Below are 24,867 nucleotides of genomic sequence, written 5' to 3'. Positions count from 1 at the left end.
CCCAGACCTCCGAAAGTCGTCGCTGCGTCTCTCTCGCACCCAAACAGGACGCACCCCGAGGGCGAGAGAGACGGAGCGACGATAACGCCCCTCGGAATGAGTCTGCTTGTGCGCCCCCAGCAACAAGTCCCTGGGCGCCGCCACCCTCTGGCCCTGGCCCTATGGCGCCCTGCAGCCTGATTCCGCGAGTCGTTTTCGTCGCCCTGTCTCTCTCGCACCTATGCGGAACGCCCCATGAGTGCGAGAGAGACAGAGCGACGAACGAATCAGGCTGCTGGCCCTATACGTACCGTTGGCCGCCGTTGGCGCTGCTTGCTGTAGCTGCTCTGGCGACATTGTTATCAAATAACAGATTGTCTTTGTTTGGCCTCCTGGCTGCTCCCGGCGTGGCGGGCGTGGCGTGGCGTGGCGTGGCGCGGCGTGGCGCGGCGTGGCGCCACCCCAGGCCGCCTCAGCCTGGAGAGCAGCGAATGGGGTCAGGAGTACGGGACAAACGATGTCGGCGCGGCGCACTGCGTATCGAGCGCCACATCGAAGGGACACGTCGAAAAGCCCAGTACCCTCTTACATAAAAAAACAAAAACAAAAAACCTGAGATTTGAACTTTGTTGACGTTTTTCAGGCTCGAAGGCAAGCTTGTGGTGTGGCTTGCGGCCCCGCAACGGCTGCGCTGCTGGCTTTGCTTTGTAAACGTGAAAAAGTGTCTGGTGTTGGGGTTTTGAACCCGCGACTCACGCGTGTGGCCTCTCTGTTCCAGGCTGCGCCCCCGCGCGCCCGGCCCGGCCCGCGCGTGCCCAGGGCTCCCAGGACGTCCAGGCGGGCCACCCTTCTGCCGCCATGCCTCGGCCGCGACCTGCCACGCGAACCCCGGTACGAGTTTTCCCTAATGCAGCCTTTCTCTTTCAGCCTTTTACCACGCAGTACCGACCGGCCAGTGGTTAATAAACCAATCGCAAACACTCCGGGATCTTTTTCTCATAAGTTGTTTTTTTTTTGTCGCGTTGACTTTTGGAATTCGGCTGTTTTTTTTGTTGCTGTTTTTTTTAAATGGTAAGATTTATTTTATCTCGGTGTTCGCAATTTATTTCCTGTGGTTACAGTCCCTTGCTTTCGATGTGTTTTTTTTTACCTTTTTACTTAATTGAATGGATTACGCATTTTTTTCTTGGTGTGAGTGTGTGCGTGTTTTTGGTGTCTTATGTTATCCTGGCTTTGCACGTCAGTGTGCGATTTGGTCAGGAATGCGGCGTTCGTGATTATTTTTCATTTTTGTATTTTTGTCGCCGAGTATTCGGTTTGCCTCATCGCGTAAAATCTTTCGGCTGAGCGCGGTTCTGTAAACCACGGCGACTGCCCGTGTTTGGTTCCTTCCGGCCTTGGGAAGTACTTGGGCCCGGCGGAGCCCTGCCAGACTGAACCCGAGCGTCGTTCACGTCGCTCTGTCTCTCTCGCACCCATAGGGGCCGCCCCATGAGTGCGAGAGAGACAGAGCGACGAAGACGACGCTCGGATTCAGTCTGCTGGAGGCACTGGAGGCCCCCGAGGCCCCGGGGGGTGCACCGTAGCGAGATTGTTGTGATAACAGAAAAGAAAATGGAGATCTCGACGTGGATGCTGGCGGGGCACGGCTGCTGTGAGGCGGAACGGAACGGGGTCACAGGGGGCGGCGGCGGAGGGGGCAGAGGGGGCTGCGCCTGGGGCGGGGCGGGGGGCGGTGCCTTGCGCGGTCCAGGTGGTGCAGCGCGTCTGGAGGGGCGGCTGGGGCGGCGCGGCGTGGCTGCCTCCAGGGGGGTTGGCGCGGTGCGAGCGTTGGCGACGCCGGCGCATCGCTCTAAATCTAGGTCACTAGTGAGGGGAGAGGGGGAGGCCGGTTTTGTTCCTAGTGTGCAGGCCGTGCAGGCTGGCCTGGCTCGGTCCATATGGACCCTATCGACCGCGCCCCGCCCCGCCCCCTTCTCGCAGTGCCAGTCTGGACCGAACCGGCCGACCCCGCGGGGGGAAGGGGGGGGGGGTCCACACCCTCCCTAACCTCCCTCAACGGCGGCCAGGTAGCAGGCCAAGCAGGGCAGTGCGGTGAAGGGGTCATTTGCAATGCGGACGACCCTCTGCAATGAGTATACCACACGCGGCGGCGCTGGCCGTTGCCAACACCCCCTCCTCCCACGGCGTCGCACAGTGGGCCAGACGAACGGTGGAGGCGGCCGAAACTCTAGACGCGTTTTGAGCTCCAGAGTCCAAAACAGGACTCGAACTGAACGTGTGACCCCACCAATGGATCCCCCGTTCGTAGAACAGTCCATTGGTGGGGTCACGCGTCCGGTTCCAGTCCCATTTAGCGACTCTGGAGCTCAAAACGCGTGCTGGATTTCGGCCGCCCCACCGGTCTTCTGGCCCACTGCGCGTCGTCGTGCCGTCTGGACTGAGTCGTGCCAAGAAAACTTTCCCCCGCCGGCGGAAGCGGTTAGTTCCAGTTGGGCTCTGCTCGGCTTGAATCTTGAATCCGGCTGGTTGCTGCGCGCGCACTCTATGCACACGCCGCAGCGCGTCCGTTTGCAACCCCCTCCCTCCCTCCAGCCCCCGCGGCCCGTGCAGCCCGTGCAGCCCCTCCAGACTCGAGTGCCGAGTGCCCGGGGCACGTGCAGCCCCCCCCCCCCTTTCCCAACCCCGCGAACGGATTGCAAGCCGTTTGCTTGAGACCCCCGGCCCGCTGGAAGCGTGCTGCGCTCCGGAATCGGGAACCAGCCAAATAAATCCTTCGAACAGCGCCTCTCTCTCTCTCTCTCTCTCTCTCTCTCTCTCTCTCGCCGTCGTGGGGCGCCCCGTCCCGCCCCGCCCGGTGGTGCGAGAGAGACGGAGGGGCTGCAGGCTCTGGAGCGCTCTGCAGGCGGTCGCCGAGTGCACTCCTCGCGGCGCTGGCCGTGCTGCCGTACTATTGATTCGGAGTCGTCCGTCCCTCCGCGCCGCTACGCCGCTACGCCGCTACGTCTCTCGGCTCCCGTGCCGTATATAGGTCATCCGGTCAGCTCCAGGCGTCCCCGCCGTCCCCGCCGTCCCTCTGTTGCTCTGGAGTCCGGCCACTTGTCCAGCCTCGCTGGCTGCCAGCCCCGCCAGCCCCGCCAGGGCCGCCCGGGCAGCAGGCAACCCTCCGGCACGCGTGCGCGGCGCGTGGCCTATGCCCGACCCGGCGGGCGCTTGTGCAGGCTGAGGGATCGTCGAACAAACGAGAATAATGAAATAAAATAAGGCCAGGGGGTGATATAGAATTATTCTAGCATGGGAAGAGTGTATATGTATATGGCATCTAGAAAGATATAAAAACTTTTTAAAAGGGGGGGGGGAACCCCTGGAGAGAGAGAGAGAGAGAGAAAGAGGGAGCGAGCCGCCAGCAGCGTGGTGTTTTTGATTTTGGATGTGAATTTGCTGCTACTGACAGGTAGAGAATGGGAACTTGAAGACTCAAAGGCAACAATAGTTTGTACGTATTTGTTTTAATTCACCAAAGAAAACAAAATAGAGGAGGAATCAATCATGTCAGATTAGAGCCCTAGGTACTTCGTCAGATCAGATCAGCCTTGTTGTCTTCATCGACGTCACTGAAGTCGCTTTCTTTGCTGTCACTGAAACTGCTGTCACTGAAACTACTGATACTCTCGGCCTCGACGCTGTCGACCAGTCCATACCTTCTCTTGAAGTCAGCCACCCATTCGTCGCTTGCAAGGAGAGGAGTGTTTAAGAAGTAATTCAAGTCCAGTGCTTTATCATAAATATCATCGTCACTCAGACTGTTGCCCTGCAAAAGAGAAAAGAAGTTTTTTTTTATCTATCTCTTTTTAATTGTGGTTTTGCCAAAGAATTTCTATTACTGTACCTACCTTCAATTTTTCCTTGACGATCAGGGAATAGAGCTGCTCCTCCAGCTCTTCACAACTGACTGTCATTCTGATGCTGTACTGAATTATGAAATCAGACAGCCATTGTGGAGTATCAACTGAAGGAGAATTAATTTTTAGGTCACTGTTAAGCTGGATTGCTTTGTCGTGTACCATCTTCTGGCTCAGAGGGACCCCCTGCAAATGCGCCATTAAAAGAAATAATTATATTTTTGTATGGGTACTGTATTCTTGTTGTTTCATTTTTCTGTGTTTACGACCCAATTTAAATAAATATTGTGTAATAAAAGTTAATATGCATTACGTACATCCAATCGTTGCTTTACAATCCAGGAGTGGAGTCTGTCCTTCAATTCTTTGCAATCAAAGGCCAGGGTGACGCTGTACCGTTGGTAAAAGTCGGTCAGCCATTCGTGGGTTGCTTCAAAGGGGGCAGGAGTGTTCAATCTTTGGTGTAACGTAAGAGCCTCAGCTTGAACTTGTGCATCATTAAGAGATGTACCCTAAAAGCAAACAAAGCAATTTTTTGAGCACTTTATTTATTATCATCAAAGAAAACTATCTTGGTTAGATAGGCTTAGATCTGGTAGTTTCCTTAGTGTAGAAAAATAACAATAACGGTACTTACCAGTGATTTCTGCTGAATGATCCAGGCATACAGCTGCTCCTCCAGTTCTACAAAACTTGCAACCAGTCTTATGCCATAATTTTTCTTGAATTCTTTCAGCCACTGTGGAACAGGTTTAGGAAGGGAAACTTTCAGGTTTCCAATTAAGTCCAACATTTTGTTGGTTACTGATTGGTCAGTCAGGACGTCTCCCTGTGCAAAACAAAAAAAAAAGAGCCACAATGTTTTACTTGTGTGTATCCACAGTATGTTCCTTTTCTTACATCTTACTCTGGGACCATTATTAATAACAACAATAGTAATAATAACTACTGTACAAACCTGTAAGCGTCTCCCCACAATCCAGGAATGAAGTATATCTTCCAATTCTTTGACCTTAAAGTTCAGGCTGACTCTGTACCTTTTTTTAAATTCACTGAACCATATCTGGTTTGCATCAAATGGGGGAGAGTTCAATGTCTTCTGTAACTCTGTCACCTTTTTTTGAATATCTGTAAATTTCAAAGTTACTCCCTGCAGGAAAATTAAAAAGAAAAAAAAATAGAGTTAAGAACAACAAAGTAAATTATCTTCTGCTCACTTCATGTGACACTTTTAAAACTTGCAAAGCTTCAAGAATTACATTATTGGTACATACCTCGGACTTTTGATGCGTAATCCAAGAAAATAGCTGCTCCTCCAACTCCTCGCAACTGACAACCAGTTTGAGGCCATACCTCCTCTTGTAGTCCAGCAGCCATTTGGCACTTGCATTGAAAGAAGGAGCGTTCAAGCTTTCCTTCAAGGCCAAAGCTCTATCTTGAACTATCTTGTCACTCAGGAGGAGTCCCTTCACAAATGAAAGCAAAGTAACTTCTATTTACAATTGTATGTTCATTTCTTATTATTATCTAAGTATGAAAATTGCTTTGAATGTTTAAAAAATAACCATTTACCTTTGACCTTTGATCTGTAATCCAGGTGATGAGTTGCTCTTCCAGCTCTTCACAACTCGTGACCAGTTTAACATTGTATTCTTGCTTGAATGTGGTCAGCCAACCAAGCTCCAAGTCTTTTATTTTCATTTCTTCTTTCATCTCAGACGCTTTACGTTCAACCACCATGTCATTCAGAGGGATTCCCTGTACACACATGGAGACATTATTTTTTTAGTTTTTTTTTGTACCTCTTTTTACAGAGGTACAGACATGACAAGGTACAGCGTGTCCTTTAATTCATATAACAGATAAGGCACTTGAAAGCAGTAAGTGTTTTCAATTGCAGTAATTACATACCTCCAATCTTTGCTCTCTAATCCAAGAGTAAAGTTTTCTCTTCAACTGTTGTCGTTTTCCCACCTTCCCGCTCTTGCCGAACACTTTGTGCAGTGGCGAGTTTGAAGCCGAAGCCGTCGGTTCACAAGCCGGTTCAGGGGCCTTGCTGGGGGACATGCTGGGCGACATGCCGCTCGCTAAAGATTTGGAGAGGTCTCGATATTTTACCATGGTACCAGGTATCTCGCATCAGCGTAAGGAAAACGAAGTAAATACCCACCTTGAGATTTTACTCGGTGCTGTGCCGGTCACTCGGGGTTGCTCTGTGGCGGCACTGACTTCGAAGCTGAGGCGAGGACTGGACCGTGGAGACTGGACTGAGAGCTTGTGTTGTGTCGTGGTTGTGGGGAAGGAGAGGCCGAGGCCGAACTAGGCCGAACTGGCGGGTCAGGTGGGGGGTAGGGGTAGCTTGAGGGGGGCAAGAGTCTTCAGGGTTGCCAGATGTAAGACTCTAGCATGGTGTCGACTGACGCCTATGGGCCGTCGCTTTAAACCGCCCTCTAAACGCGTAGTCAACCTGTGAGGTCACAAAACCCATCCGAAACTCTCTAAGAATTGGCCGAGAAGTGGCCAATAAATTGTCCCGAGACGCCGAGATGCATTTGTGACGTCTGGCAACAATGCTGGGCGGGCAGAGCGGCAGCGTGGCCTTGAGGTGCGCGGCCGACGTGGCCCCATTTTCCGAGAAAGGGATCAGCATGTTCCTCGGTCCTTAGGTCGAGGCCCCGAGGGCCTCCGAGATGCGTCGGCCGGCGGAAAATTCCTCGCGGTACACTGTGGTCGGCGTAGAGAGACCTTAGAGAGACCCGGCCAGAAGCAAGTTTGGCGCGGTTTCTCTATCGTCATCGTCACCCAGTGAGAGAGCCGCGTAGGCCCACTACGTAGTGCCCCAGCGTCCCGAGTTGCACCATGGTGGCACCATGGTGGCACACCGCTCTCAGAACAGAGTGCTGGTATCCGTGGCAAGGAGAGCCGAGCGCCCCCACCCTCCTCCTCCCCCAGCGAGGCACTCGCTCGCCCCCCGATCGTAGTGCTATACACCGCGGTCAGGGGAGCGCCCGTACCCTACCCTACCGTTACGCCGCGCGTTACGCGTTCCACGCGCCGAACGCCCCCCGAACGTAGTACTACGCTCTGTGGTCCTACCCCATCAAAACCCGACCCTCTACCCCCCGCGCCTGCGCCCGCCGCCCGCCGCTGGCTGCTGCTGGGGGCTGGCAGGGCTGGGGGTCGTGGGGCGCGGGGGCGCGTAGCTGGTTGCCGTCCACCCGGGGGGCGGGGGCGGTAGCGTACTACGGCGTGAGGCTGTGGATCAGACGACGACCGGGCTACGCTGGCTACGCCAGGCCCGCCCCCCTGCGCCGTGCCGCCGTGCCCTACTTCGGGGCCACCCACACCGCGGACCTTCCGGTCCAGAGTGCGATGCATTACTCTCCGTCCTCGTGGTACTAAAGCAAGGTGGAGAGACTGGAGAGGTGGAGGGCAGGGGGCGCCGCACAGTGGGCCAGAAGACCGGTGGAAGCGGCCAAAACTCTACACGCGTTTTGAGCTCGAGTCACCAAACAGCACTAGAACCGAACGTGTGACCCCACCTCTCCTCATTCGGAGAGCAATCCATTGGTGGGGTCACACGATCGATTCGAGTCCCATTTAGCGACTCTTGAGCTCAAAGCGCGTCTAGAGGTTTGGCCGCCGCCACCGGTCTTCTGGCAAATCCAGTGTGCGCCGCGTGGCCGGTCTGCCGAGCGACCCAGTTTGTCGCTCTGACTCTTTCGCGCCCTTATGGAGAGCTCCGTGAGTGCGACAGAGAGGGAGCGACGAAACGACTCGCCGTGCTCCTAGAGACCCTAGGCTTGGCTGCCAAGCCAACCCTAGGCCAACACCGACGGCCCCGCCCCCCTGCCCTACCCACCCTGCCCTTCCACGCCAAGCGCGGCTCGCGTGGCGTAGCGTGGCGTAGAGCCCTACAGTGGCGTGGCGTAGCGTGCGGCGTGTGCTGCTGGATGGTGGATGCTGGAGAATTGATTCCTCGTTCAGGGAAGGGAAGGGAAGGGGTTGGAGGGCGGGTGGGTGGGCGCCACTGCAAGTCACAACCCTCCCCCTTTGCCCCCTCTCTCCGTTTTCATAGTGCATGAGATGATGTTGGCAGACTGTAAAGCTGGGTTTACTGACCTCGTCCCTTTGTTTCCCAGTCTGTCTCTCTCTCTCCGCGTGCCCTGAGTCCACCAACCCTTTCGCCCGCACCCCCTCCTCGACCTATCTCATTCTGCGGTGTATACATACTCATTTCTTATTGCTCAGTTCGGTTATGAATTGTGATGTTTCAAAAAAGAATTAATTCCTCATAAGTACTATAGTCAGTTTGAGTCATTGTTGTAATTAATTTGGCAATTTGACTGAAATGCATCCGCCTTTTTTTTCTGATTGCTATTAGATACCATCCCCCACTGGCCATGGTCAAGATGGTCTTAGGATGTCCTACTGAGTTTGCGGACAGACAGGCTTTGTTAAGGAACACATTTGGTTCCTTGGGATAATATTGTAGCTGTGTGTGCCGCTCCTGAGCATGGCCAAACTGGAAAGTGAGTATATTGACTGGCATTGATTGGTAGTCAGTTTGGTGGCATTTCGTTAGATCACTGCAGTCCTTTCGCAATGGGCATAACATGAGGCTGTTGACTAGATCTACTTCACCTTTACTACACTGATTTTGTCTATCACTGCAAAGCTACAATATGGAAGTATCATTTTTTTCATTGGTTTTCCTGAATTTAAATTGAATTGCTCTCATCAAATCCTATTCATTGAAGTTTTCTTTCAAATTTGTACTGTAGCAGCGGCATTTGTTTCTGTTACTCGTTGTATGGCTTGTAAAATTTTGTGGAGAAAAAAGCGCTTAAAGCATGTCACATCAACGTATACCCTACGTGTGTCTACACCCTCTTTTATCATACACTGATTTCTACATTTTTGTTAACTTGATGTAAAAACCCCTTTACCCCTTTTTTAAAATGCTTGATTATTTTGATTTCTTTTAAATTTTTGGAAAAAATTAGTGGTAATTCTGTTTGTGGTTGCTTTGTTATGACTTTCAACTGCAAATTTAGATAGTGTAATATGCTCATGCTGCTAGTCAATCACACATGCTGAATTTGCTGGAGCCAGTTGTTTGCTTGAAGCTCTGTTATATCAGCATCTTTGTGTGTTGGCAGTTCCGAGCATAGTTGTCCATAGTGGATCACCAAGTGTACCTGGCGTAAGCATGGAACGTACCGCTAGACAGACACCTCAATTGCGCAAACAGGTAAAAGGCTTTTTGTTTTGTCACCTGCCCATCTAATATAAAATTTAAATGAATTTTACCTAAGTTTGTCAGCGGCCTGTAGAAAGCTTGAAGTTGATGCTTGGTTTCTTTCAGAAATCATCTATTGATGATGGAGAGGCAATAGCAGGCGGCTGCATTCATCACCACCATTCAAAGTCTGATTCCGGTGGTCCAGGTCCCACAAACAGCACTTCGAGTTGTAGCAACATCAGTCAGACCAAAGCGGATGTTTCATCAGGGGGTGGAGCTAGTTGTAAACCAGGCAGTCCTGGAGGGACAAATTCAAGAAGTGAAGATGTTGATAAAGCTGTCAATGGCCCTCAACCTCAGCTTTCTCGATCTAGAGTAAGCTAGCTTCTAACTTGTTAAAATGTTCTTACCATAGTAGTTGTTGTTTGTAGCAAAATTATCAACTTTGTTTCAGTCAAATGCTAAAATGAAAATGCTGACGAGAAGTCATGCAATGCGAGAAGCAACAAGCCCGCCTCCTGATCCTGCAGCAATGGCTCAAATGTCTTCATCAGCCTCAAGTACAGCCGCCACACAGGTGGCGTCAACGACCAGCAACCAACAATCTACCCCTGCATCAGTAGTCAATACCACCAATGGCAAAAGTAATGGCCAGGCAAGTAAAGCTAACAACAACAACAACAACCACCATAGTGGCAGTAACCATCACCACCACACAAGCAATAACAACAATTTCAAAAACAAAAATGGCAACAACAAAATTAGCAAGGATCAGAATATTTCTTCAAATAGACCTAGTAATCATCGAGCTCCACAGAACAAGAACTATATTTACATAAGCTCCCCACAAGAAGCTTGGGGTGGTCTGTTAAGTCAGGACTATAGCACTACCTTACAGTGTCAAGATGCAGCCAAAGCAGATTTACTTGGTTTTATTGCCGCTCAAATGACTACCAAGAATCGACCCCTTCTCCTAAGAGTGGAGGAAGAACTTAAACAACTTGTTCAAGATCAAAGGTTGGAAAATCCTTCATATTAAATGTCAGGAAAAAAAGTGACTGAGCCTCGCACTCCAGCCACAATTTAAATATTTAAATCCTTCTTCCAGGCCTATATTCTTCAGATTTCCTCAAATGACTTCATTTCATCGAATGCTCGTCCATAGGGCAGCCACATACTTTCAAATGGACCACAACTTGGATGCATCTGGAACCTGTGTTATTGTGAATCGCAATAAAAGCACCAGAATGCCTGAGAGGACCTTTTTTCAAGTCATGAAAGACATGAAGGGTCTCAGTGCCAGAGCATATTCAAGTGAAGAGCCTCGCAAGTCCATTCTGAAACGGGACTATGCTTCATTCGAGGACAATCAATTTAAGGTAGGAATAGTCCTTTTTTTTTTTTGGAACAGACAGTGATACTGTTAATCTTTTACTTGTGCTAAGACAAACTTCCAAATCCCCCTCAGTAATTGCATTTTAAAGAATGCCATTTTGAATAAGCATTTAGTAAAGACAGGAGTCTTTTCAAATTCAAATTGAATACTGCGTTTTGAAGACTGTAGTTTTGCCAGGATTGGATTTTCAATTTGTAGTTTGCTTCATGCAGTTTAGGTCATCATCAGTGCTTTGGAAAACTGCTTTAGCCAACCATTGATATTTTGTCGCTCAGTGCTATGATTACAGTCAGTTTGTTTGACACTCGCGGATTTTAAGGATTTCTCCTCAACCTTTTTTTCCCTTTTTTCTTCTAATGCAATGTGCATCATGTAGTAATCTCCTCTCTCATCTCCTTTTAAAAAATGTGTATTTCTTACCTTGATGACACTCTTCTTGGTGGAAATATTACAGAACAACCAGAGGAATGATTTATTTGTGTGATGAGGCTTCTTACTGTTACCTATATGTATTTGGCAATTTTTTATGCTATACTGTATTTATAGTTATGTAGGAAATTGCCTCAAAGTTTGGCTTGCAAGATGAGAAAGGAAAACTTTCTGAATGGATATAAGGGAAGGGGAAAGGGGGTGATGAGGCCTGCTTGATGCTTCCATGCATGTAACTTTATACATTGATACCCTACTGAAAAGAAAAGGAAAAAGGGCAAAAGATAGAAACGCGTCTGTTTGGCTTTTGCAGTCAGATGAAAAACAGCTGAGTTTGGAATCGCGTCGCAGTAAGAGTTTTGAAGAAAGGGAGGAGGAATATGAAAGGGCAAGGAGACGCATCTTTAGCCGGGATGTGAGTACGCCAAAGAAAAGTGGGAATGACTGAATGAAATGAATGGCTGTTTGATTTCATGCTGTATATACTGCCAGTTCACTGCATTGTTTTCTTTTGTTTTCCTTTGTTCTCCTGATTTGTGTTTGTGTGCCATTGTATGCGTTTTAGTTTTGCTTCTTTTATTTTTCAACATTATGAATTAAATAAATAAAACTGTGTTTTGTTAAGTTCTCTTTTTCTTTTTGATGCCTGCATGTTTACCTCTAGTGACATTCCCACACTGCTTCACCATTAGCGTCAATCACGTGTTTGTTCTCTCCCACTAACCATGAACAGGTGCAATGAACAATCATTGATCTTAATTTTGTCACAAGCCTTCACCTCATTTTACTCTAGGTGTAAGACTATGTAGAATTCACCTTAATTTTAGTTAGATGAATAGCTTCATAGTGGATTTAATATAATTCTCCGTTGCCATTTTGCACAAGTTGTTACCTATAGATAATTCAACCACTTATGCTTACATAATCTTTTCTTACTTTGCCTGCGCTAACAACGCATGGTGAATAAACTCATCCACTCATATTCTGCTACATTATTTATTTATGAAAGATTACAAACAAAACTTTTTTGTTTCTGATTGCTTGGCATAGTTTTAATGTATCCCACGCACACCTTTATTTACCCTTTCTCTTTCTTAATTTTCAGGACAGTACGGAAAGCTGCCAAAGAAGTGAGTCCAATCAAGACAGCATGGAAGACGTCCGTTGGAGTGAGTGTGCGACGTGGCCATGTGATGAGCCTGAGCCTCCAGGCAGATATCTACGACCTAATGATCGGTGAGTGAGTAGAGCCGTCTTCTGTTCAGCCCCCTCCCCCCTATTTTCTTCCTTTATCGCTTTAAAAAAAAAAAATTTAAAAAATTTACAGGCCTGGTCGTCTGATGAAAACAGAATCTTATGAGAGCAGAGACACCTCGAGATCTAATTCGTCAAGATCTGCTGTATCAAAGTCCTACAGTTTTGGTGGGTACACTGGAAATGGTTCATCAAATGGTCGGCTAGGCCCCAGCCCTAGTCATGGACAAAGTTTCGCTGCATTACCCAGAGGCGACAGCAATGCATCTTCACTCAGTGCAGGGTCCCGCGTGTTGGCCAAGCAAGGTGCACATCTGTGGCTGTGTGGCTATTATCCTTTCAATTTTCAGTGTACTGAATGGTTCTTTTTTTTTTCTTGTAGATTCTGGGAGCAGTGTATCATCTAGATTGAGTCCTTCAAGCTCTGGTTACAAATCTCAGTCACAACAGTCGGATGCAACACTCTCTGCAACACCTTCTCCTACAGCGACTCCGCTTTCACTTTTGCCTGTAGGAATCTTTATGCCTCAAATATTTCTTATGGTGATTGTGCAACTATTTTGGTTTTGTCTAACATAACTTTCACCTTAGATGTCGAGCCAAGGAAGTCAAGATACCCTTTCTCCAGAGCCGCCTGTGATTTGGCCCATGACCTCCATGGGCAATATTCCCCCTGGGAGTGTACTCATCAATCCAGCGGTGTGTAATTAGCCTCACACATGTATATCGTCTCTCAACATGGCGCTTGTAGTAATAATTGTTAATTATTGTTACAGACTGGTCAACCCATATGTAATGCGGATGGGTCAGTTTATCGATATGACCCTGAGAATCCACTGACTCTTCATGTTCCAGCGGAGGGCACTGCAAAGTCACCGCCAACCAGCCAGTCTGGTAGGCTAAGTGATGACTGTGCTAAAAGTAGGTTTTCCCTGAAGGACTATTTAATAAAATGAAATATATCTTGTTAAGTAATTTGCACGCAGCTTTTGTATTTTTATAATCCTCATTGCAGGTAATACTCCTGAACAAGAGACCAGTTGGGCCAACCAGTCATCACAATCTCCCAAAGTGACACAGACATCAAACACACCCTCTCCAAAGTTAGAAGCAAGCAAGCCAGGGTTCCAGCAGCCGCCGCACAAACCAGCATCACAGTTTGACAAGCCCCAAACAGACAAGGCGGCCAGCGCGAGCGACCAGTCCAAGACGAGCCAAAACCAGCAGGAGAAGCGCAGTTACTACAACAACAACCAGGCGCGCGAACGAGAGGACCACCGCGGCAACCAGGGCAGCAAGGGCGAGAGCACCAGCACGAGTACGACCACCTCGTCGACGTCATCGTCGTCGTCCTCCAGCCTGAGCGTGCCAGAGCGCTCCGTCACCAACACGGCCACGTCCCCCATGCTGGTGGCCGCCTCCAGCACCGCCTCCAACGCCGCCCCCAGCCCGCAGCGGCCCCTGCCGCTGCCCCTGCCCCTCGTCGTGGGTGCCCCAGGCGCTGCCGCCGCCCCCGGGGGAGCCGTGCCGCCCCCGCCGCAGCCGCAGGCCGGCACCTACCCGCTGCCCATGGTGGCGTATCCGGTGCAGCCGGTGCAGCCGCCCCACTACCCCAACGGCAGCTACACCTACGCCGCCGCGCCGCCCGGGGATGGCCAGGCGTACTACGGCGGCGCCGTGCCCGGCGTGCCCGGCGTGCCGTACGTGGGCGGGTGCGGGTACGCGCTGGACCCCGCCACGGGGTCGTACGTGGCGCAGCCCCAGCAGGCACAGCAGCCCCCGCCGCCCGCGGGACAGCCGCCCCCCGTGGGGCCGGCCCCGCCACCCTGCTGCTTGCCGGGGTACCCGTGCATGTACGCCGCCCCCACAGCAGGCCCGCCGCCCCCCGGCCCCCACAGCGGCTACGACCACCGTGGCTCGGTCAGTTGCCCACTCACATCGAAGCAACATGGGAAGAAAAAGTTGACAGCGAGAAATAAATGGTGGTCTTTGCTTTGCAGGATGTGACCGGCCAAGCGGTGAACGAGGTGACGGGCTACATGATAGGCATGTCCTTGAACGGGAACCCAGGCGGGCCCGTGGTTGACCAGCGGGCCGGTGGTGATGCAGGCCCTGGCTCTGCACGCAATGATGGGCAAAGCCCTCTCCAAGGACCTGGGCCTGGAGGCCCCCCCACACCCCACATCATGGTGGCTGGCAACGGCTCATACTACTGGGGACCTCAGATTTCTAGTCAGAACCAGGTCAGTCTGCAGACCTTTACACATTTTTTATGTTGTTTTGCCAAAGCCTTTTGTTTTGCCTTGCTTGCCGTCTCACTCTCACTGTCCCTGTTTACCCATATTTTTGGTTCTTCCTATTAATTTGTTCTGTTTTCCCATCTTTTTCTGTTTCTTTAAATTTTAGGGTTACCCACCCACTGTCATGTATTATTACCCTCCTAACAACGTGACGAGTCCACAGAATCCCACTGGAGTGGCAGCTGGGTCTGCACCTGCTTCGGGCAGCAATAGTAATTCCAATTACAACAGAGGCACAAGCCCACAGACTAATTCTAGAGAAAACAGTAATAATAAGAACAGCTCAAATTCAACTGGCTCTACTTCATCAAGTTCACCTGGAAATAACAATCGCAACAGCTACAGTCGTAACGTGGCTGCAAGCTATGCAAAAGGTGCAGCTATCTTCCAGCCTCCAGCATACTCAATGCCAAACATGGGTGTGGCTCCACAAACTCAAGATCGAACTGTGATTAATGGTGGGTCATTTTTGTTTTCCTTCTGTGATCCCTCTTGGTCCCTTCAATCTGAGACTAACATAGTATCATTTACCAGGATATCCAAATGACTGTGTAGGAGTCGCCCCTCCACAGCAGCAAGTTGTCTACACTGTATCTTCCATGCATACCAGCACGTGAGTAGTTCTGAAAATTTGGAAGGAGGTGTTCCACCCTGCCCAAGGGAATGTCTAATTTGTATGAATTTCATCTTCTAGCGTGCCAACGCAGTCTTATCAACCGTCTGTATACTCTAATGCCAATGTAGCTATGAGTGGCAGTGGCGCACCGCCAGGAGCTTTAGCATATTACCAAGGGGCTGGGGATGGTCCTTCGCAGGCGCCAGGCCAGCCGCAAGGACAACCCCTGGTGCCAATGAACCCCTATGCTGGTCCTCAAGGTTACATGCCTGCACCAGGCACTCCCCCTATCACTCAAGTAAGGTTTCCTCTCACACTCAGTTTTACCTTCTCTGTGTTTCTTCTTAACTAATTTTTTTTCATAGACCTCCTATGGCGTCCATCCATATGTATATGGCATGTATTCACAAACTGCTAATGGGCCTGGTGGTCCGACATCGCCTGCCACTTACCCTAATGTTGCACCGCACCAGTCACCTATGATCCAAAGAATGATGCGTCCCAATTTGGTAAATTATTTTTTAAAATTCTCTTGTTTGATTAAATTTTTTCATATTTATATGAAACTTATTTGATTTGATTATGTCTTACAGTCTAGCCCTCCTCCGAGAACTGCCGGACCCAAAGGCTTTCCTCGAGGACAAAGTCCAGGGACTCGAAAGGACCATGGTGGATCAGGGGATAATATTCGCTTTTCTCAGCCATATTCAATGCCTATGTACAATTTAGCCGCCTCAAGATACATGTCGACAGGTTTGTAAAGTGATTCCAGTTGGCACTGTGAGACTCTCTTAGAAAACTTAGTGCTCTTTCAATTCTATCTGCTGCATTGAGGAATGAATAAGTGCCACAATCTAGTGCTTCAAATATCACTAAACCATCCCACATTAACTATGTATACAACTTTGTTTGCCAGGTGACATGAGGTATATGGCAGGGCGCCTTCCATTTTCCATACCTACCAATTCCTATCATCGAGCTATTCGTCCCTTCCAAACTTCTTACTACCCTCGACCACACAGCCAACCCTCAGGGGAGGCCCTAGGTTTAACTCGGCCACCTAGAGTGCGGAAGCCAACGTAAGTGTCACAGGTTATTTTGACAGTGTACTGTGTGAATGCAATACCGGATGCTGATTGCCCCCAAACAATCTTTTACTCATGAGCTATGGTTTGTGGTTCAACTAACATGAGTCTGTTTGGTGAGGCAGAAAGCATGGTTGCTCAGATTGCTGTCCCTTATTAGAGAGCCATTATCTTCATCGGTTTCTTTGATAGAATTTGGTGTTTGAGTGTATAAGAGCTAATCGTACTAGTGGTGCCCTTAATGGGTAGCCTTCTGGCTTTTGAATACGCTCAGTTTCCATAGTTGCCAATGGTTGCAATGCCTTACAGATGATGACTGTAGGTACTTTGCAAGATATTGTTCTAACCATTGAGATATAGCAGCTGAAGGTGCAAAGCTCTCTATTTCCAGGTCGCTTTCACCAGATTGGCATTGGCTTCAGTCACACTGAAAACTTCGTGCAGCTGGTTCGCTGGCAGAACTTTTTTTTAAATTATTTTTTTTAACACTTGGCCCATTTATATTTCAGACTTAGGTAGAGCTTTTTTCCTCTACTTGTTCTACTCGTTAGTTTTCGGTTTATGCTGTCCTCCACGATTGCAATTTCTTGTAATCGGAGTTGTTCAGTATTCCTTACCATTCCCATGCCCACCAGGATTCTTTACAAATATTTCTTCTGCTAGGGGTTAAAAAGTGGTGCAGGAACCCTGGCATGCTTTTCTGCAAACTTCAATTGTACTTCAATCACAGCTTGATTTTTACTGTAGGGGTGCACAAGTAAACATGCATACACGCATCCGCTCTCATACTACCCCACGTTGTTTTAAAAATTTGTTCAAGTATGTACTTCCGTTGTAATGGGTATAATAGTAGTAGGAAAAGCTTTCTTAATTTTATTCAAATTTAATAGTGAAGGAAAATTTGTTGCTCCGACAACCCTGAGTTGATGTTTTTCCTTCTGTAAATTAAATTAGAGCCAGTACCGTATTACCAGATTAGAGCTTGTAGTGTATGTAGGAATTGAGTCCTTTGATAGCTGCAAAGATGGGAAGTACAGTACATCCAACTGTGAATAGGCAGAATAACTGCAAGAATGCTTAAACAAAGTCTGCATAAGTACAGTATAATACCTCTCAGGTGGATTTTAAAGTCTAAAACTTCCCAAACTTCAAGGTAATCCTGTGATAATATCACAGTGAAAATGCAAAAAAATTAGGAAAAATGAATTGTAGTTGCATTAGGGCATGCTTATGACTGCTGTTTTTTGGACGGCAGCCCACAAGCAAGAAGCCCTGCTCGAGGTCCTTTTGTTGGAAGGGATTTCAATGCTTACTCAAAGCCTCCAGCGGTAAGTGCACCTAATGGGTTTCCATGGGTGTGTGTTGCTTTCTGTTTCATAAAGTGATGGTGTTAGTTTAGATTCAATGTTTCATAACATACAATATTTCATGGACCATCATTCATTTTTTCAAGAGACATAGATACTACTCTAGTTTCTTTGTCATGGATTATTAAGCTGATTGAAACCTATTTGATCAATTCATATGCTTTCCATCACATTCATTTGGTTCAATGTGGCAGGATTTGTGTTCTCATACCCAATTCGCTATTTCATGAGTTTTTCCATAATCTGTCATAAATTTCTGACATACTTTCATGCTTGTTTGTTTTCTCAGCCATTTCTGATGTGCTTTCTGTTTCTTAAACATAAGCCAATCAGTTTTTTTAACGCATGTATTTGGTGCTTGGCTCTTAATTATTGTTGTAGACATTGTTTGAACTGATGGGTACATACTTTTATTTCGAAACTCTTACTGTATGTTTGGGTCATAGCAGTAAACCTTCTTTGATCCGATCCCTTTCTTTGACGAGGTGTATTTGCTTCTATCCACAAGGCCGCTGCCATCCCTGATCTTTATCTCATTCTTCCTTACAGAAACTGCATTACTCCAAGCTCTGGCTTGTTTCTGATTTGTTGCATCTCAATGTTGATTATGTGCTAAATGTGCTTAGTTTTGTCTTTGTTGTTTTACTATTTCTAATCCTTGTTTGGCAATAAACTTAAGGAGAATGAACCACAGTAAAATTTGCTGAAAGCATCATCTGTTGATGGCAAATGGAACCACTGGTGCTTTGATCAGATTTTACTGTATAGTGGTGGTGGCTCATTTCTTCCATATTTCTGATTGTACCACATTGGAAGACAAAATTTGTTTTCTTTCTTGTAAGAGTGAATGCAAATTCAACCTGAGTGTGCAGAAATAGTATTTCAATCAAGCTTAAATTTCTCCTCTTTAGAATAGAATGTCATATTATTAGTTGTGTTATTGTATTTTTTTTTTTTTAATTTTTCAGTTTATGTAGTTTTGGGGAAGATTTGCTATAGTCACTAATATGTTCCTCTTTATTTGTTTATGCAGGTGATGAGGACCTCCTGATGCTGCGAAGATCTGGATTGCGAGCTCTTCCAGTCCTGTACGGCCTACCCTGAACCGTCTGATCGAATCTCCGATGAAAAACATGATATTAAGGCATACCAGGACAATGGAAATCAATTGGTACTTGGTGCCCATCAAGAGAATCTTTCAGAAAGTGCTCAGTGTTCTCCAAAGACTGCTAGTTTGTTCAACTGCCAGGTGGCAGAAAGTGAAAATCCCACTAGTCTCTCTGGAGAAAAGAACAATTTGCTTTCTCCCAGAAGTGATATAAGTGAAATTTCAAATATGGACATAGATGTTAATAAATGTGAATTACCGTATGCGTGTGAAGATGACTCGAACTCTGAGACAAGCTCGAATCCTTCAATTTCTCCACAAACAGTCATCTCTCTTGACCTTGACAATGATGATGCCGAAGCATCCTTCAGTGCCCACCCTGCAATTGGTCCAGGCCTAGAGTTGAGTCCTCTCTTTATTGACACATCACTTGCTAATTTTACATTTGAACAGTTTGTTACTGGTAATAGTATGTTAAATTATTGTTCACAAGCTCCTGGGTATGCTGTTTTTCGTCACATGACTAGTAATATTCGGTCTAGAACACCTAGACCAAGATTGCCTAGCTCGAATGCCACTCAATTTCGCCGTCGAAGACCTGTTTCCGAGTATTTGGAATACTATTTGAGAATGAACACACCATTGTGCATAACTGTTGATTCGTTACCTGAGAGTGCCTGGCACTACTACAATGAATCCCACACACATCCACACATCAGTAATGAACACCACCAGCTTTCATCAGACAATCAAGAGCCTGGCAACCCAATTGATGTTGATTCTGTGAGGAAATGGCATTCTGTACCATCTGTTTATTTCTCTGATAATTACCCATATTTTGCAGACCGATACTCTCCATATGATGACGTTCATTGTGGAACTTACCCATTGTGTGCAAGTGATAATTATGCTTACAGTCCACCGGGCTCCACATTGGAGGAAAATATCCAATTTATTAAGAGTATGGTTCCAAAGAATGATGATTATGAGTGGTGCCAAGGGTCTTCAATTGATTGTGAAAGATCTGATGAAGTGGAATGCTTTGATTGTTCAGCAATGCAGTCACAATACCAAATGGACACAAATTTCACATATCAGGACCCCCCAATGCCAGAAAATGGACCAAACCACATTAACTGGGAGCTGCAGCCACCTCTGAGTACACATTCTCCCTCGTTCGAATCCACCAATGTTCAGTATGTTTCCGATCCAAACCCATATCAACTTATGACAGAGACACCTTATTTTGGAAGTATACCTTATTATTATACGCATGTGGCGCAACCCATGATATGCCCATGTGAAGAATGTAGCCAGTATATGATGATGCAAGGTGTCTATCCATATCCTTATTATTATTATTATTCCTAGTCTCCATATCTCTGTATTTCATGTTCATATCTGAATGTAGCTGGGAATCTGTATGCTTTAAAGATTCTATGCATATCTAACCCGGTGGTTGGACTCTGTACAGTATTATTCCGAACTAATGAACCAATTGTTAAAATCAAGGAGTGACTCACAATTCCATAAGTATTTGCTTTTCTATTTCACTTCCATGAGTTGACTTCTAATCAATCCAACTCAGCAGTCACATGTCCTCTATTGTTATATAGGATCCGTTTCAGTCTGTAGAAACCATCATTCTCACTTTCATCTCTGCCTTCGATCAATTGAATTTTGCATTCAATCCAGGGTCATTTGATTTGTGTGAAAAGTGAAGTTCTTAGTTTCTTTCCCTTTTTAAAATTTGGTGGAAATTGTTAAGCATTGTGTTATTTGTAATTTTATGCATTGAAGTGTTACATGTTTGTAGCAAAGGTGTCCCTAGGATTTTGTTTTAAACCTGCCATTAAAATAAGAAAATTGTTGGACAGTGATGCAAGAAATCTCAGCTTGCTTCTGGCAACTCATTTGTTCCTTGTTTCGCCTCAGTGTTATTTGTTTTATTGGATATGGATTTGAAACAGTCTTCATTTCTGATCTCTGGATTTTTAGAACAGCAAATATAGTGTTAAAGATCTCAATAATACAACAAAATAGTCATGGTATTTTTTTAGTGAGTGTGCTGAGTAAGTTTTGCTTCTACATCACCCTTGATGGAAATCTTCTTTGTTTTTACTCATGCAGGTGCTTTTTCAGTCCTAAACTACCAAACACTACTTTGTGTGTTCTGGTTTAAGTAATTTGAGGATGCTGAGGCTGGGCAACTAAAGACCATCTAATGGCAGCATCTCAGCTTATGCTAGGAAAGATATGTGGTAGGAAATTAAGGGATATGTTCTTGAATAATGGTAGTATCTTGGGGTTGTTTGGACTAATTTTTGAATGATGTATTATAAATTCATATAATATACAAAATCGGTCTGTCATCATTGTTTTGAAATTTCTTCCTAAAAAAAGTTCAATGTCTCACTTAGTTAACAGTAAGGTGTGTGAATAAAGGCACACTGTTTCTGCAGAATAAAAAACCAGCTCCTCTTTATTAAATGCTGGTTTCTTAAGTCCATCCACAAGAAGTATGCAGATAGATATTAATGAGAACTGTTTTGTTACTTTTCTAATGTTTCTGTCATGTAATGCCTATCATATTTATTTAGCTCAGAGAACTTCCAAAAGAACAATGTAAAGTCAGGGAGCCATCAGCAGGGCTAATGGCAAGTTACTAGTTTACCATCTAATTTTTCCGTTTGTATTTTGTGGTAGAACGGATTTACAGTGCATTTAAAGTGTTAAATTCTGCAATGGAGGGTTGACTGTTATGTCCGGAATGTTGTTGGAGAAGAAAGTGACTGGAGCCAATTTTTAATGAACCCCTTTAAATGGTCTCTTTTGAAGTATTATGTGATATATTGTGAGGATATGTGCTAAGTGTATGCCAGACTTTTAAGTTATTTTTTTGTTACACTATTATTATTATTTATTTGTAAGCTCAAATTAGCTTCCAAGATATTTGTGTATCTATTTCATTTTATAATTAAAAGATTTTATGTTAAAATCATCAGTATAAACATCTAGTTGTTTTGCTGCAGGCTATGATATATTTTCGGTATGATGAACAGTTAAGCTGGCTGGAGCGACAAGTAGTTTTCAGAGCTTATTTTACATACAAGAGAAAGATTAATGAAAAGCAGATTTTTAGAGGCTCTGGTTTGAAGAGGTGTATTTCTCAGTGAACATGCGAAGTGTTGTCCAAGATTGACTTTAACCCGTTAAAAATGGAGGCATACCTTTGATGTGTTTTTTTTTTCTCTTCAAAATTAACATTAGGTTTTGAAATTACCTTGAATCAAATTTTTGTTTCTGGTTCATCAAAAATTTTGTCAGCAATATTAGGTTTCTATTTGAGTTAAACAAGGTGGGCACTTGAGTCTGCAAGACTAATTTGCTAACTGTTTGTTTCCAGATCCGTTTTGTTGTTCATAAGTTACACCAAACATTGTCTCTCTACTGTGTACATTTAACAAAGGTTTTGTCAAGGTTCTAGTCACTTATTAATGTATGAATTTATTACCCTAAGAATATTGAAAATATGAGGTGCCCTGGTGCATGTAGCCCTTTTTAATATTGCCTAGAATTAAAATTTTTCTTTTCATGTTGTTAAAAAAAAATCTGTGCCCGTTTTGAAGGTGTTAATCTCTTCTTTCCTGTGAGTCTAAAGTACCATCTTCTATGAAAAAGAATCAAGCATCTAGAGTTTCGGGAAAATTGTTTGCTCAAAAGTAAGAGGCTAACTCCACCAATAATATTATCCGAGCCTCTCCAAGGATACTGTCTACAGGTCTCTTCTGTCTGTTTGTGCAGACTTTACCAAGGCTCAAGACAAAGCACAAAATCTTTTGGTTTAGTATTAGATTTTTTTTTGGTGCTGTTATGCTTGTAGTATTCCCTTGTTTTCTATTAATTTGCATGTCCTTCTGAATAGGAGAGAAACAAAACAAGGATGATTGCATTGCTAAATGAGATGGCTGAGGATTGATGTGAGGTACCTTCAGATACAAAAACGTTAGTCTCTTATATTAACAAGTTCACCTTTTCCCCTCCTTCCTTTCCCTTGGTTTTCATGCCTGAGATGTGAACATCATTGTTTACATCTCCTTTCCATTTTAACTTACTAGCTCTTTCTTCATTGCATCATTTGGCTCCTCTAAATAGACAACGTGTTGTCTCTATCAAACTATTTTTGTGTTAAATTTTTAACATTTGTTAAGACCTAAAACTTGTTTGCAGTTTACCATCTTAGCTGTTAATTAAATGTACTATCCACAGAAAAATAAATGCTAATTTCGGTTCTCCACTGTACTAGTGCACATTTAAATCAGCATACCTGTCCATCACTGTGTCTTCACTACTTGGAAATTTCTTCTTTTTGCAGTAGGCGGCAGTAGGGGAAAAGGGGTGGGGGGAGAACAAAAGGCAATAGAGTAAAAAAAACCAAACAATTTTTAACTTAAACAACTAAGGGTCTGTTTTGTTTCTCCTTTATTGTCCAGTGGGCTGGCATTTCTCTTTCCTAAAACCTAGGCAACATTTTCTAGCTGTTCTAACTTAACCTCTTTTGACAATAAATAATTTACTAACATCTTGTGAAAAGCTTCGTAGCATTTGTATACATCTGTATTTGTAGAAAATTTGAGAGTCTAATGCAATAATGACACATTTACTCAGAAAAAATACTATTGCATCATATTTTAGAGGAGTATGTAGAGAAATGGGTAGGCTCAAAGTCCTATCATTTGCTAGAGACCCTCACAGATGACAAAAGATTTTGATTTTGGAAATTTAGGTAACAGATTAGACAATCAACTCTAAATTTGGCACGCAGCATATCAAGCGAAAGAGATGAGCGGGTACGTATTTGAAAAATAGTGATATGTGATGGCCTACACTTTGGTCTCTTAGTATACAGACGCACCACGCTCATGAGCATATCCGGCAGACTAACTAAAACAAAATTCAAATATTAGGCTGTGGACACAGCATGGAGCACCAAGCACATTAGAAACTATATTGGCCATTCTTTATTGAGCAGGTTTCTAGTTCTCAAGTTTATTCATATCATTCACTTAGATTACCGCACATAGCCTGTTTCGATTTTAAGTTGGTTTATCAAGTCAGAGCATTTTTCTTTGCTACAAAAATGTGGGCACAAACTTAATAAGGTAATCTGTTGGTGCCTTTTGCTCTCACATGACGATACTCTTTCTACCAGAAACAAAATAGAGCTATCAATTAAAACGCTTCATTATTAATATGTTTGCATCAGGTACAATTCATTAAAACATAACTTTAGCCCCTCTGATTCATTTCACCACAAAGAGGTAATGTCAAATTTCATTTGCTTCTAATTATTTTTTTATAGAAAAGAGAAAAAATAGAAATTACGAAAAAAATAGTTGTACAACTGAAGCATTTTGAGGAAGTGCAGGTGAGTAAGACCAGAACAGAGAGTGAAGGGGCAAGCGATGGGGAGAATGGGAAGGGGCGGAGGGAGAGGGGCATCCAGGTGCACGCGTGCACGCGCCTTCCCTACTGCCATCTCTGGAAAACCAAAGCCCAACTCACCCCCAGGAAAAACGAAAAATTACGCTCTATTACATCTTGGAAGTGAGGGATTTCATCAACATTGACAAAATTCACGACATCGTCTCTGAGACAGCCGTACCACGAAAGAAGGCCAGCTCCTCATGCTGCCCGCAGCCCAGAAGGTAGGCAACCCATTCGACTCGACTTTCTGACGTACTTCGCGCCCGCGACGCTGGTGGCGCTAGCGGCTAGCAAGTCTTCCTAGGCTGGTATTCCCTCGCAGGGCCCGCAGGGGGGCCACCTCTACGACTCTACAAGCGAATTCAAAGTACGACTGCGGTACATCGAAGCTCTACAGTTACTTCTATTTTATTTATTTATGTTTTGCGGAAAGGGAACTGGTCTAAATGGCTTTGCTAAATCCCGAGTACTTACAGCGGCGGAAAGCCCGTTGCAGGACAGGTTTGCCCACAACCACCACCACCTCAAACACCACCACCGCAGCGGAGCAAACATCAAAATATTTATTTTCATTCAATTGAACCCGTTAAGCAGTGGCAATGGACAAACCTACCTGCAGGGGATCAAACATACACCCGTCCCTAACATAACAGATTTTTTTAGCCTAAGTCACTCTGGAATGAAATCAACTTTTCCTAT

The 24,867-nt window shown here is 45.6% G+C and overlaps 2 protein-coding genes across 2 annotated transcripts in view; one reads left to right on the top strand and one right to left on the bottom strand.

The window, feature by feature from the left end:
• LOC117645709 (trithorax group protein osa-like) overlaps nucleotides 1-18,911 on the top strand; it is a 28,316-nt gene extending 9,405 nt beyond the window's left edge. Inside the window, 22 exon segments of the mRNA XM_034386048.1 lie at nucleotides 758-870; nucleotides 8,266-8,413; nucleotides 9,044-9,135; nucleotides 9,250-9,501; nucleotides 9,581-10,143; nucleotides 10,235-10,505; nucleotides 11,265-11,366; nucleotides 12,057-12,187; nucleotides 12,279-12,511; nucleotides 12,588-12,715; nucleotides 12,797-12,904; nucleotides 12,982-13,126; nucleotides 13,221-13,696; nucleotides 13,730-14,125; nucleotides 14,206-14,448; nucleotides 14,612-14,963; nucleotides 15,040-15,118; nucleotides 15,200-15,419; nucleotides 15,487-15,874; nucleotides 16,038-16,200; nucleotides 17,462-17,534; nucleotides 18,607-18,911. Coding sequence (XP_034241939.1) covers nucleotides 8,398-8,413; nucleotides 9,044-9,135; nucleotides 9,250-9,501; nucleotides 9,581-10,143; nucleotides 10,235-10,505; nucleotides 11,265-11,366; nucleotides 12,057-12,187; nucleotides 12,279-12,511; nucleotides 12,588-12,715; nucleotides 12,797-12,904; nucleotides 12,982-13,126; nucleotides 13,221-13,696; nucleotides 13,730-14,125; nucleotides 14,206-14,448; nucleotides 14,612-14,963; nucleotides 15,040-15,118; nucleotides 15,200-15,419; nucleotides 15,487-15,874; nucleotides 16,038-16,200; nucleotides 17,462-17,534; nucleotides 18,607-18,624 — 4,449 coding nt within the window. The 5' untranslated portion in view covers nucleotides 758-870; nucleotides 8,266-8,397 and the 3' untranslated portion in view covers nucleotides 18,625-18,911.
• On the bottom strand, nucleotides 3,532-6,002 carry LOC117645717. The gene is made up of 8 exons (XM_034386062.1): nucleotides 5,793-6,002; nucleotides 5,454-5,639; nucleotides 5,156-5,347; nucleotides 4,840-5,031; nucleotides 4,519-4,710; nucleotides 4,199-4,393; nucleotides 3,873-4,067; nucleotides 3,532-3,790 (listed from the first exon to the last, which is right to left on the bottom strand). Exons 1-8 carry the CDS (start codon nucleotides 6,000-6,002, stop codon nucleotides 3,557-3,559), a joined length of 1,596 nt encoding a protein of 531 aa, XP_034241953.1. The 3' UTR covers nucleotides 3,532-3,556.
• Nucleotides 18,912-24,867: the final 5,956 nt, after the last annotated feature.

Source organism: Thrips palmi, unplaced genomic scaffold (assembly GCF_012932325.1).
Source record: "Thrips palmi isolate BJ-2018 unplaced genomic scaffold, TpBJ-2018v1 HiC_scaffold_10, whole genome shotgun sequence".
Taxonomy (NCBI): Eukaryota; Metazoa; Arthropoda; class Insecta; order Thysanoptera; family Thripidae; genus Thrips; species Thrips palmi.
Note: the sequence above shows the minus strand (reverse complement) of the source record. Positions and strands in the feature narration are given on the sequence as shown.

Excerpts from the sequence above, each read along its gene's own strand:
- LOC117645717 (XM_034386062.1), bottom strand. The coding sequence starts at position 6,002 with ATGGTAAAATATCGAGACCTCTCCAAATCTTTAGCGAGCGGCATGTCG. Across the intron at positions 5,348-5,453 it reads TTACAGATCAAAGGTCAAAG|GGACTCCTCCTGAGTGACAA; the intron begins GTAAATGGTTAT and ends TCATTTGTGAAG. Across the intron at positions 3,791-3,872 it reads TCGTCAAGGAAAAATTGAAG|GGCAACAGTCTGAGTGACGA; the intron begins GTAGGTACAGTA and ends TCTCTTTTGCAG.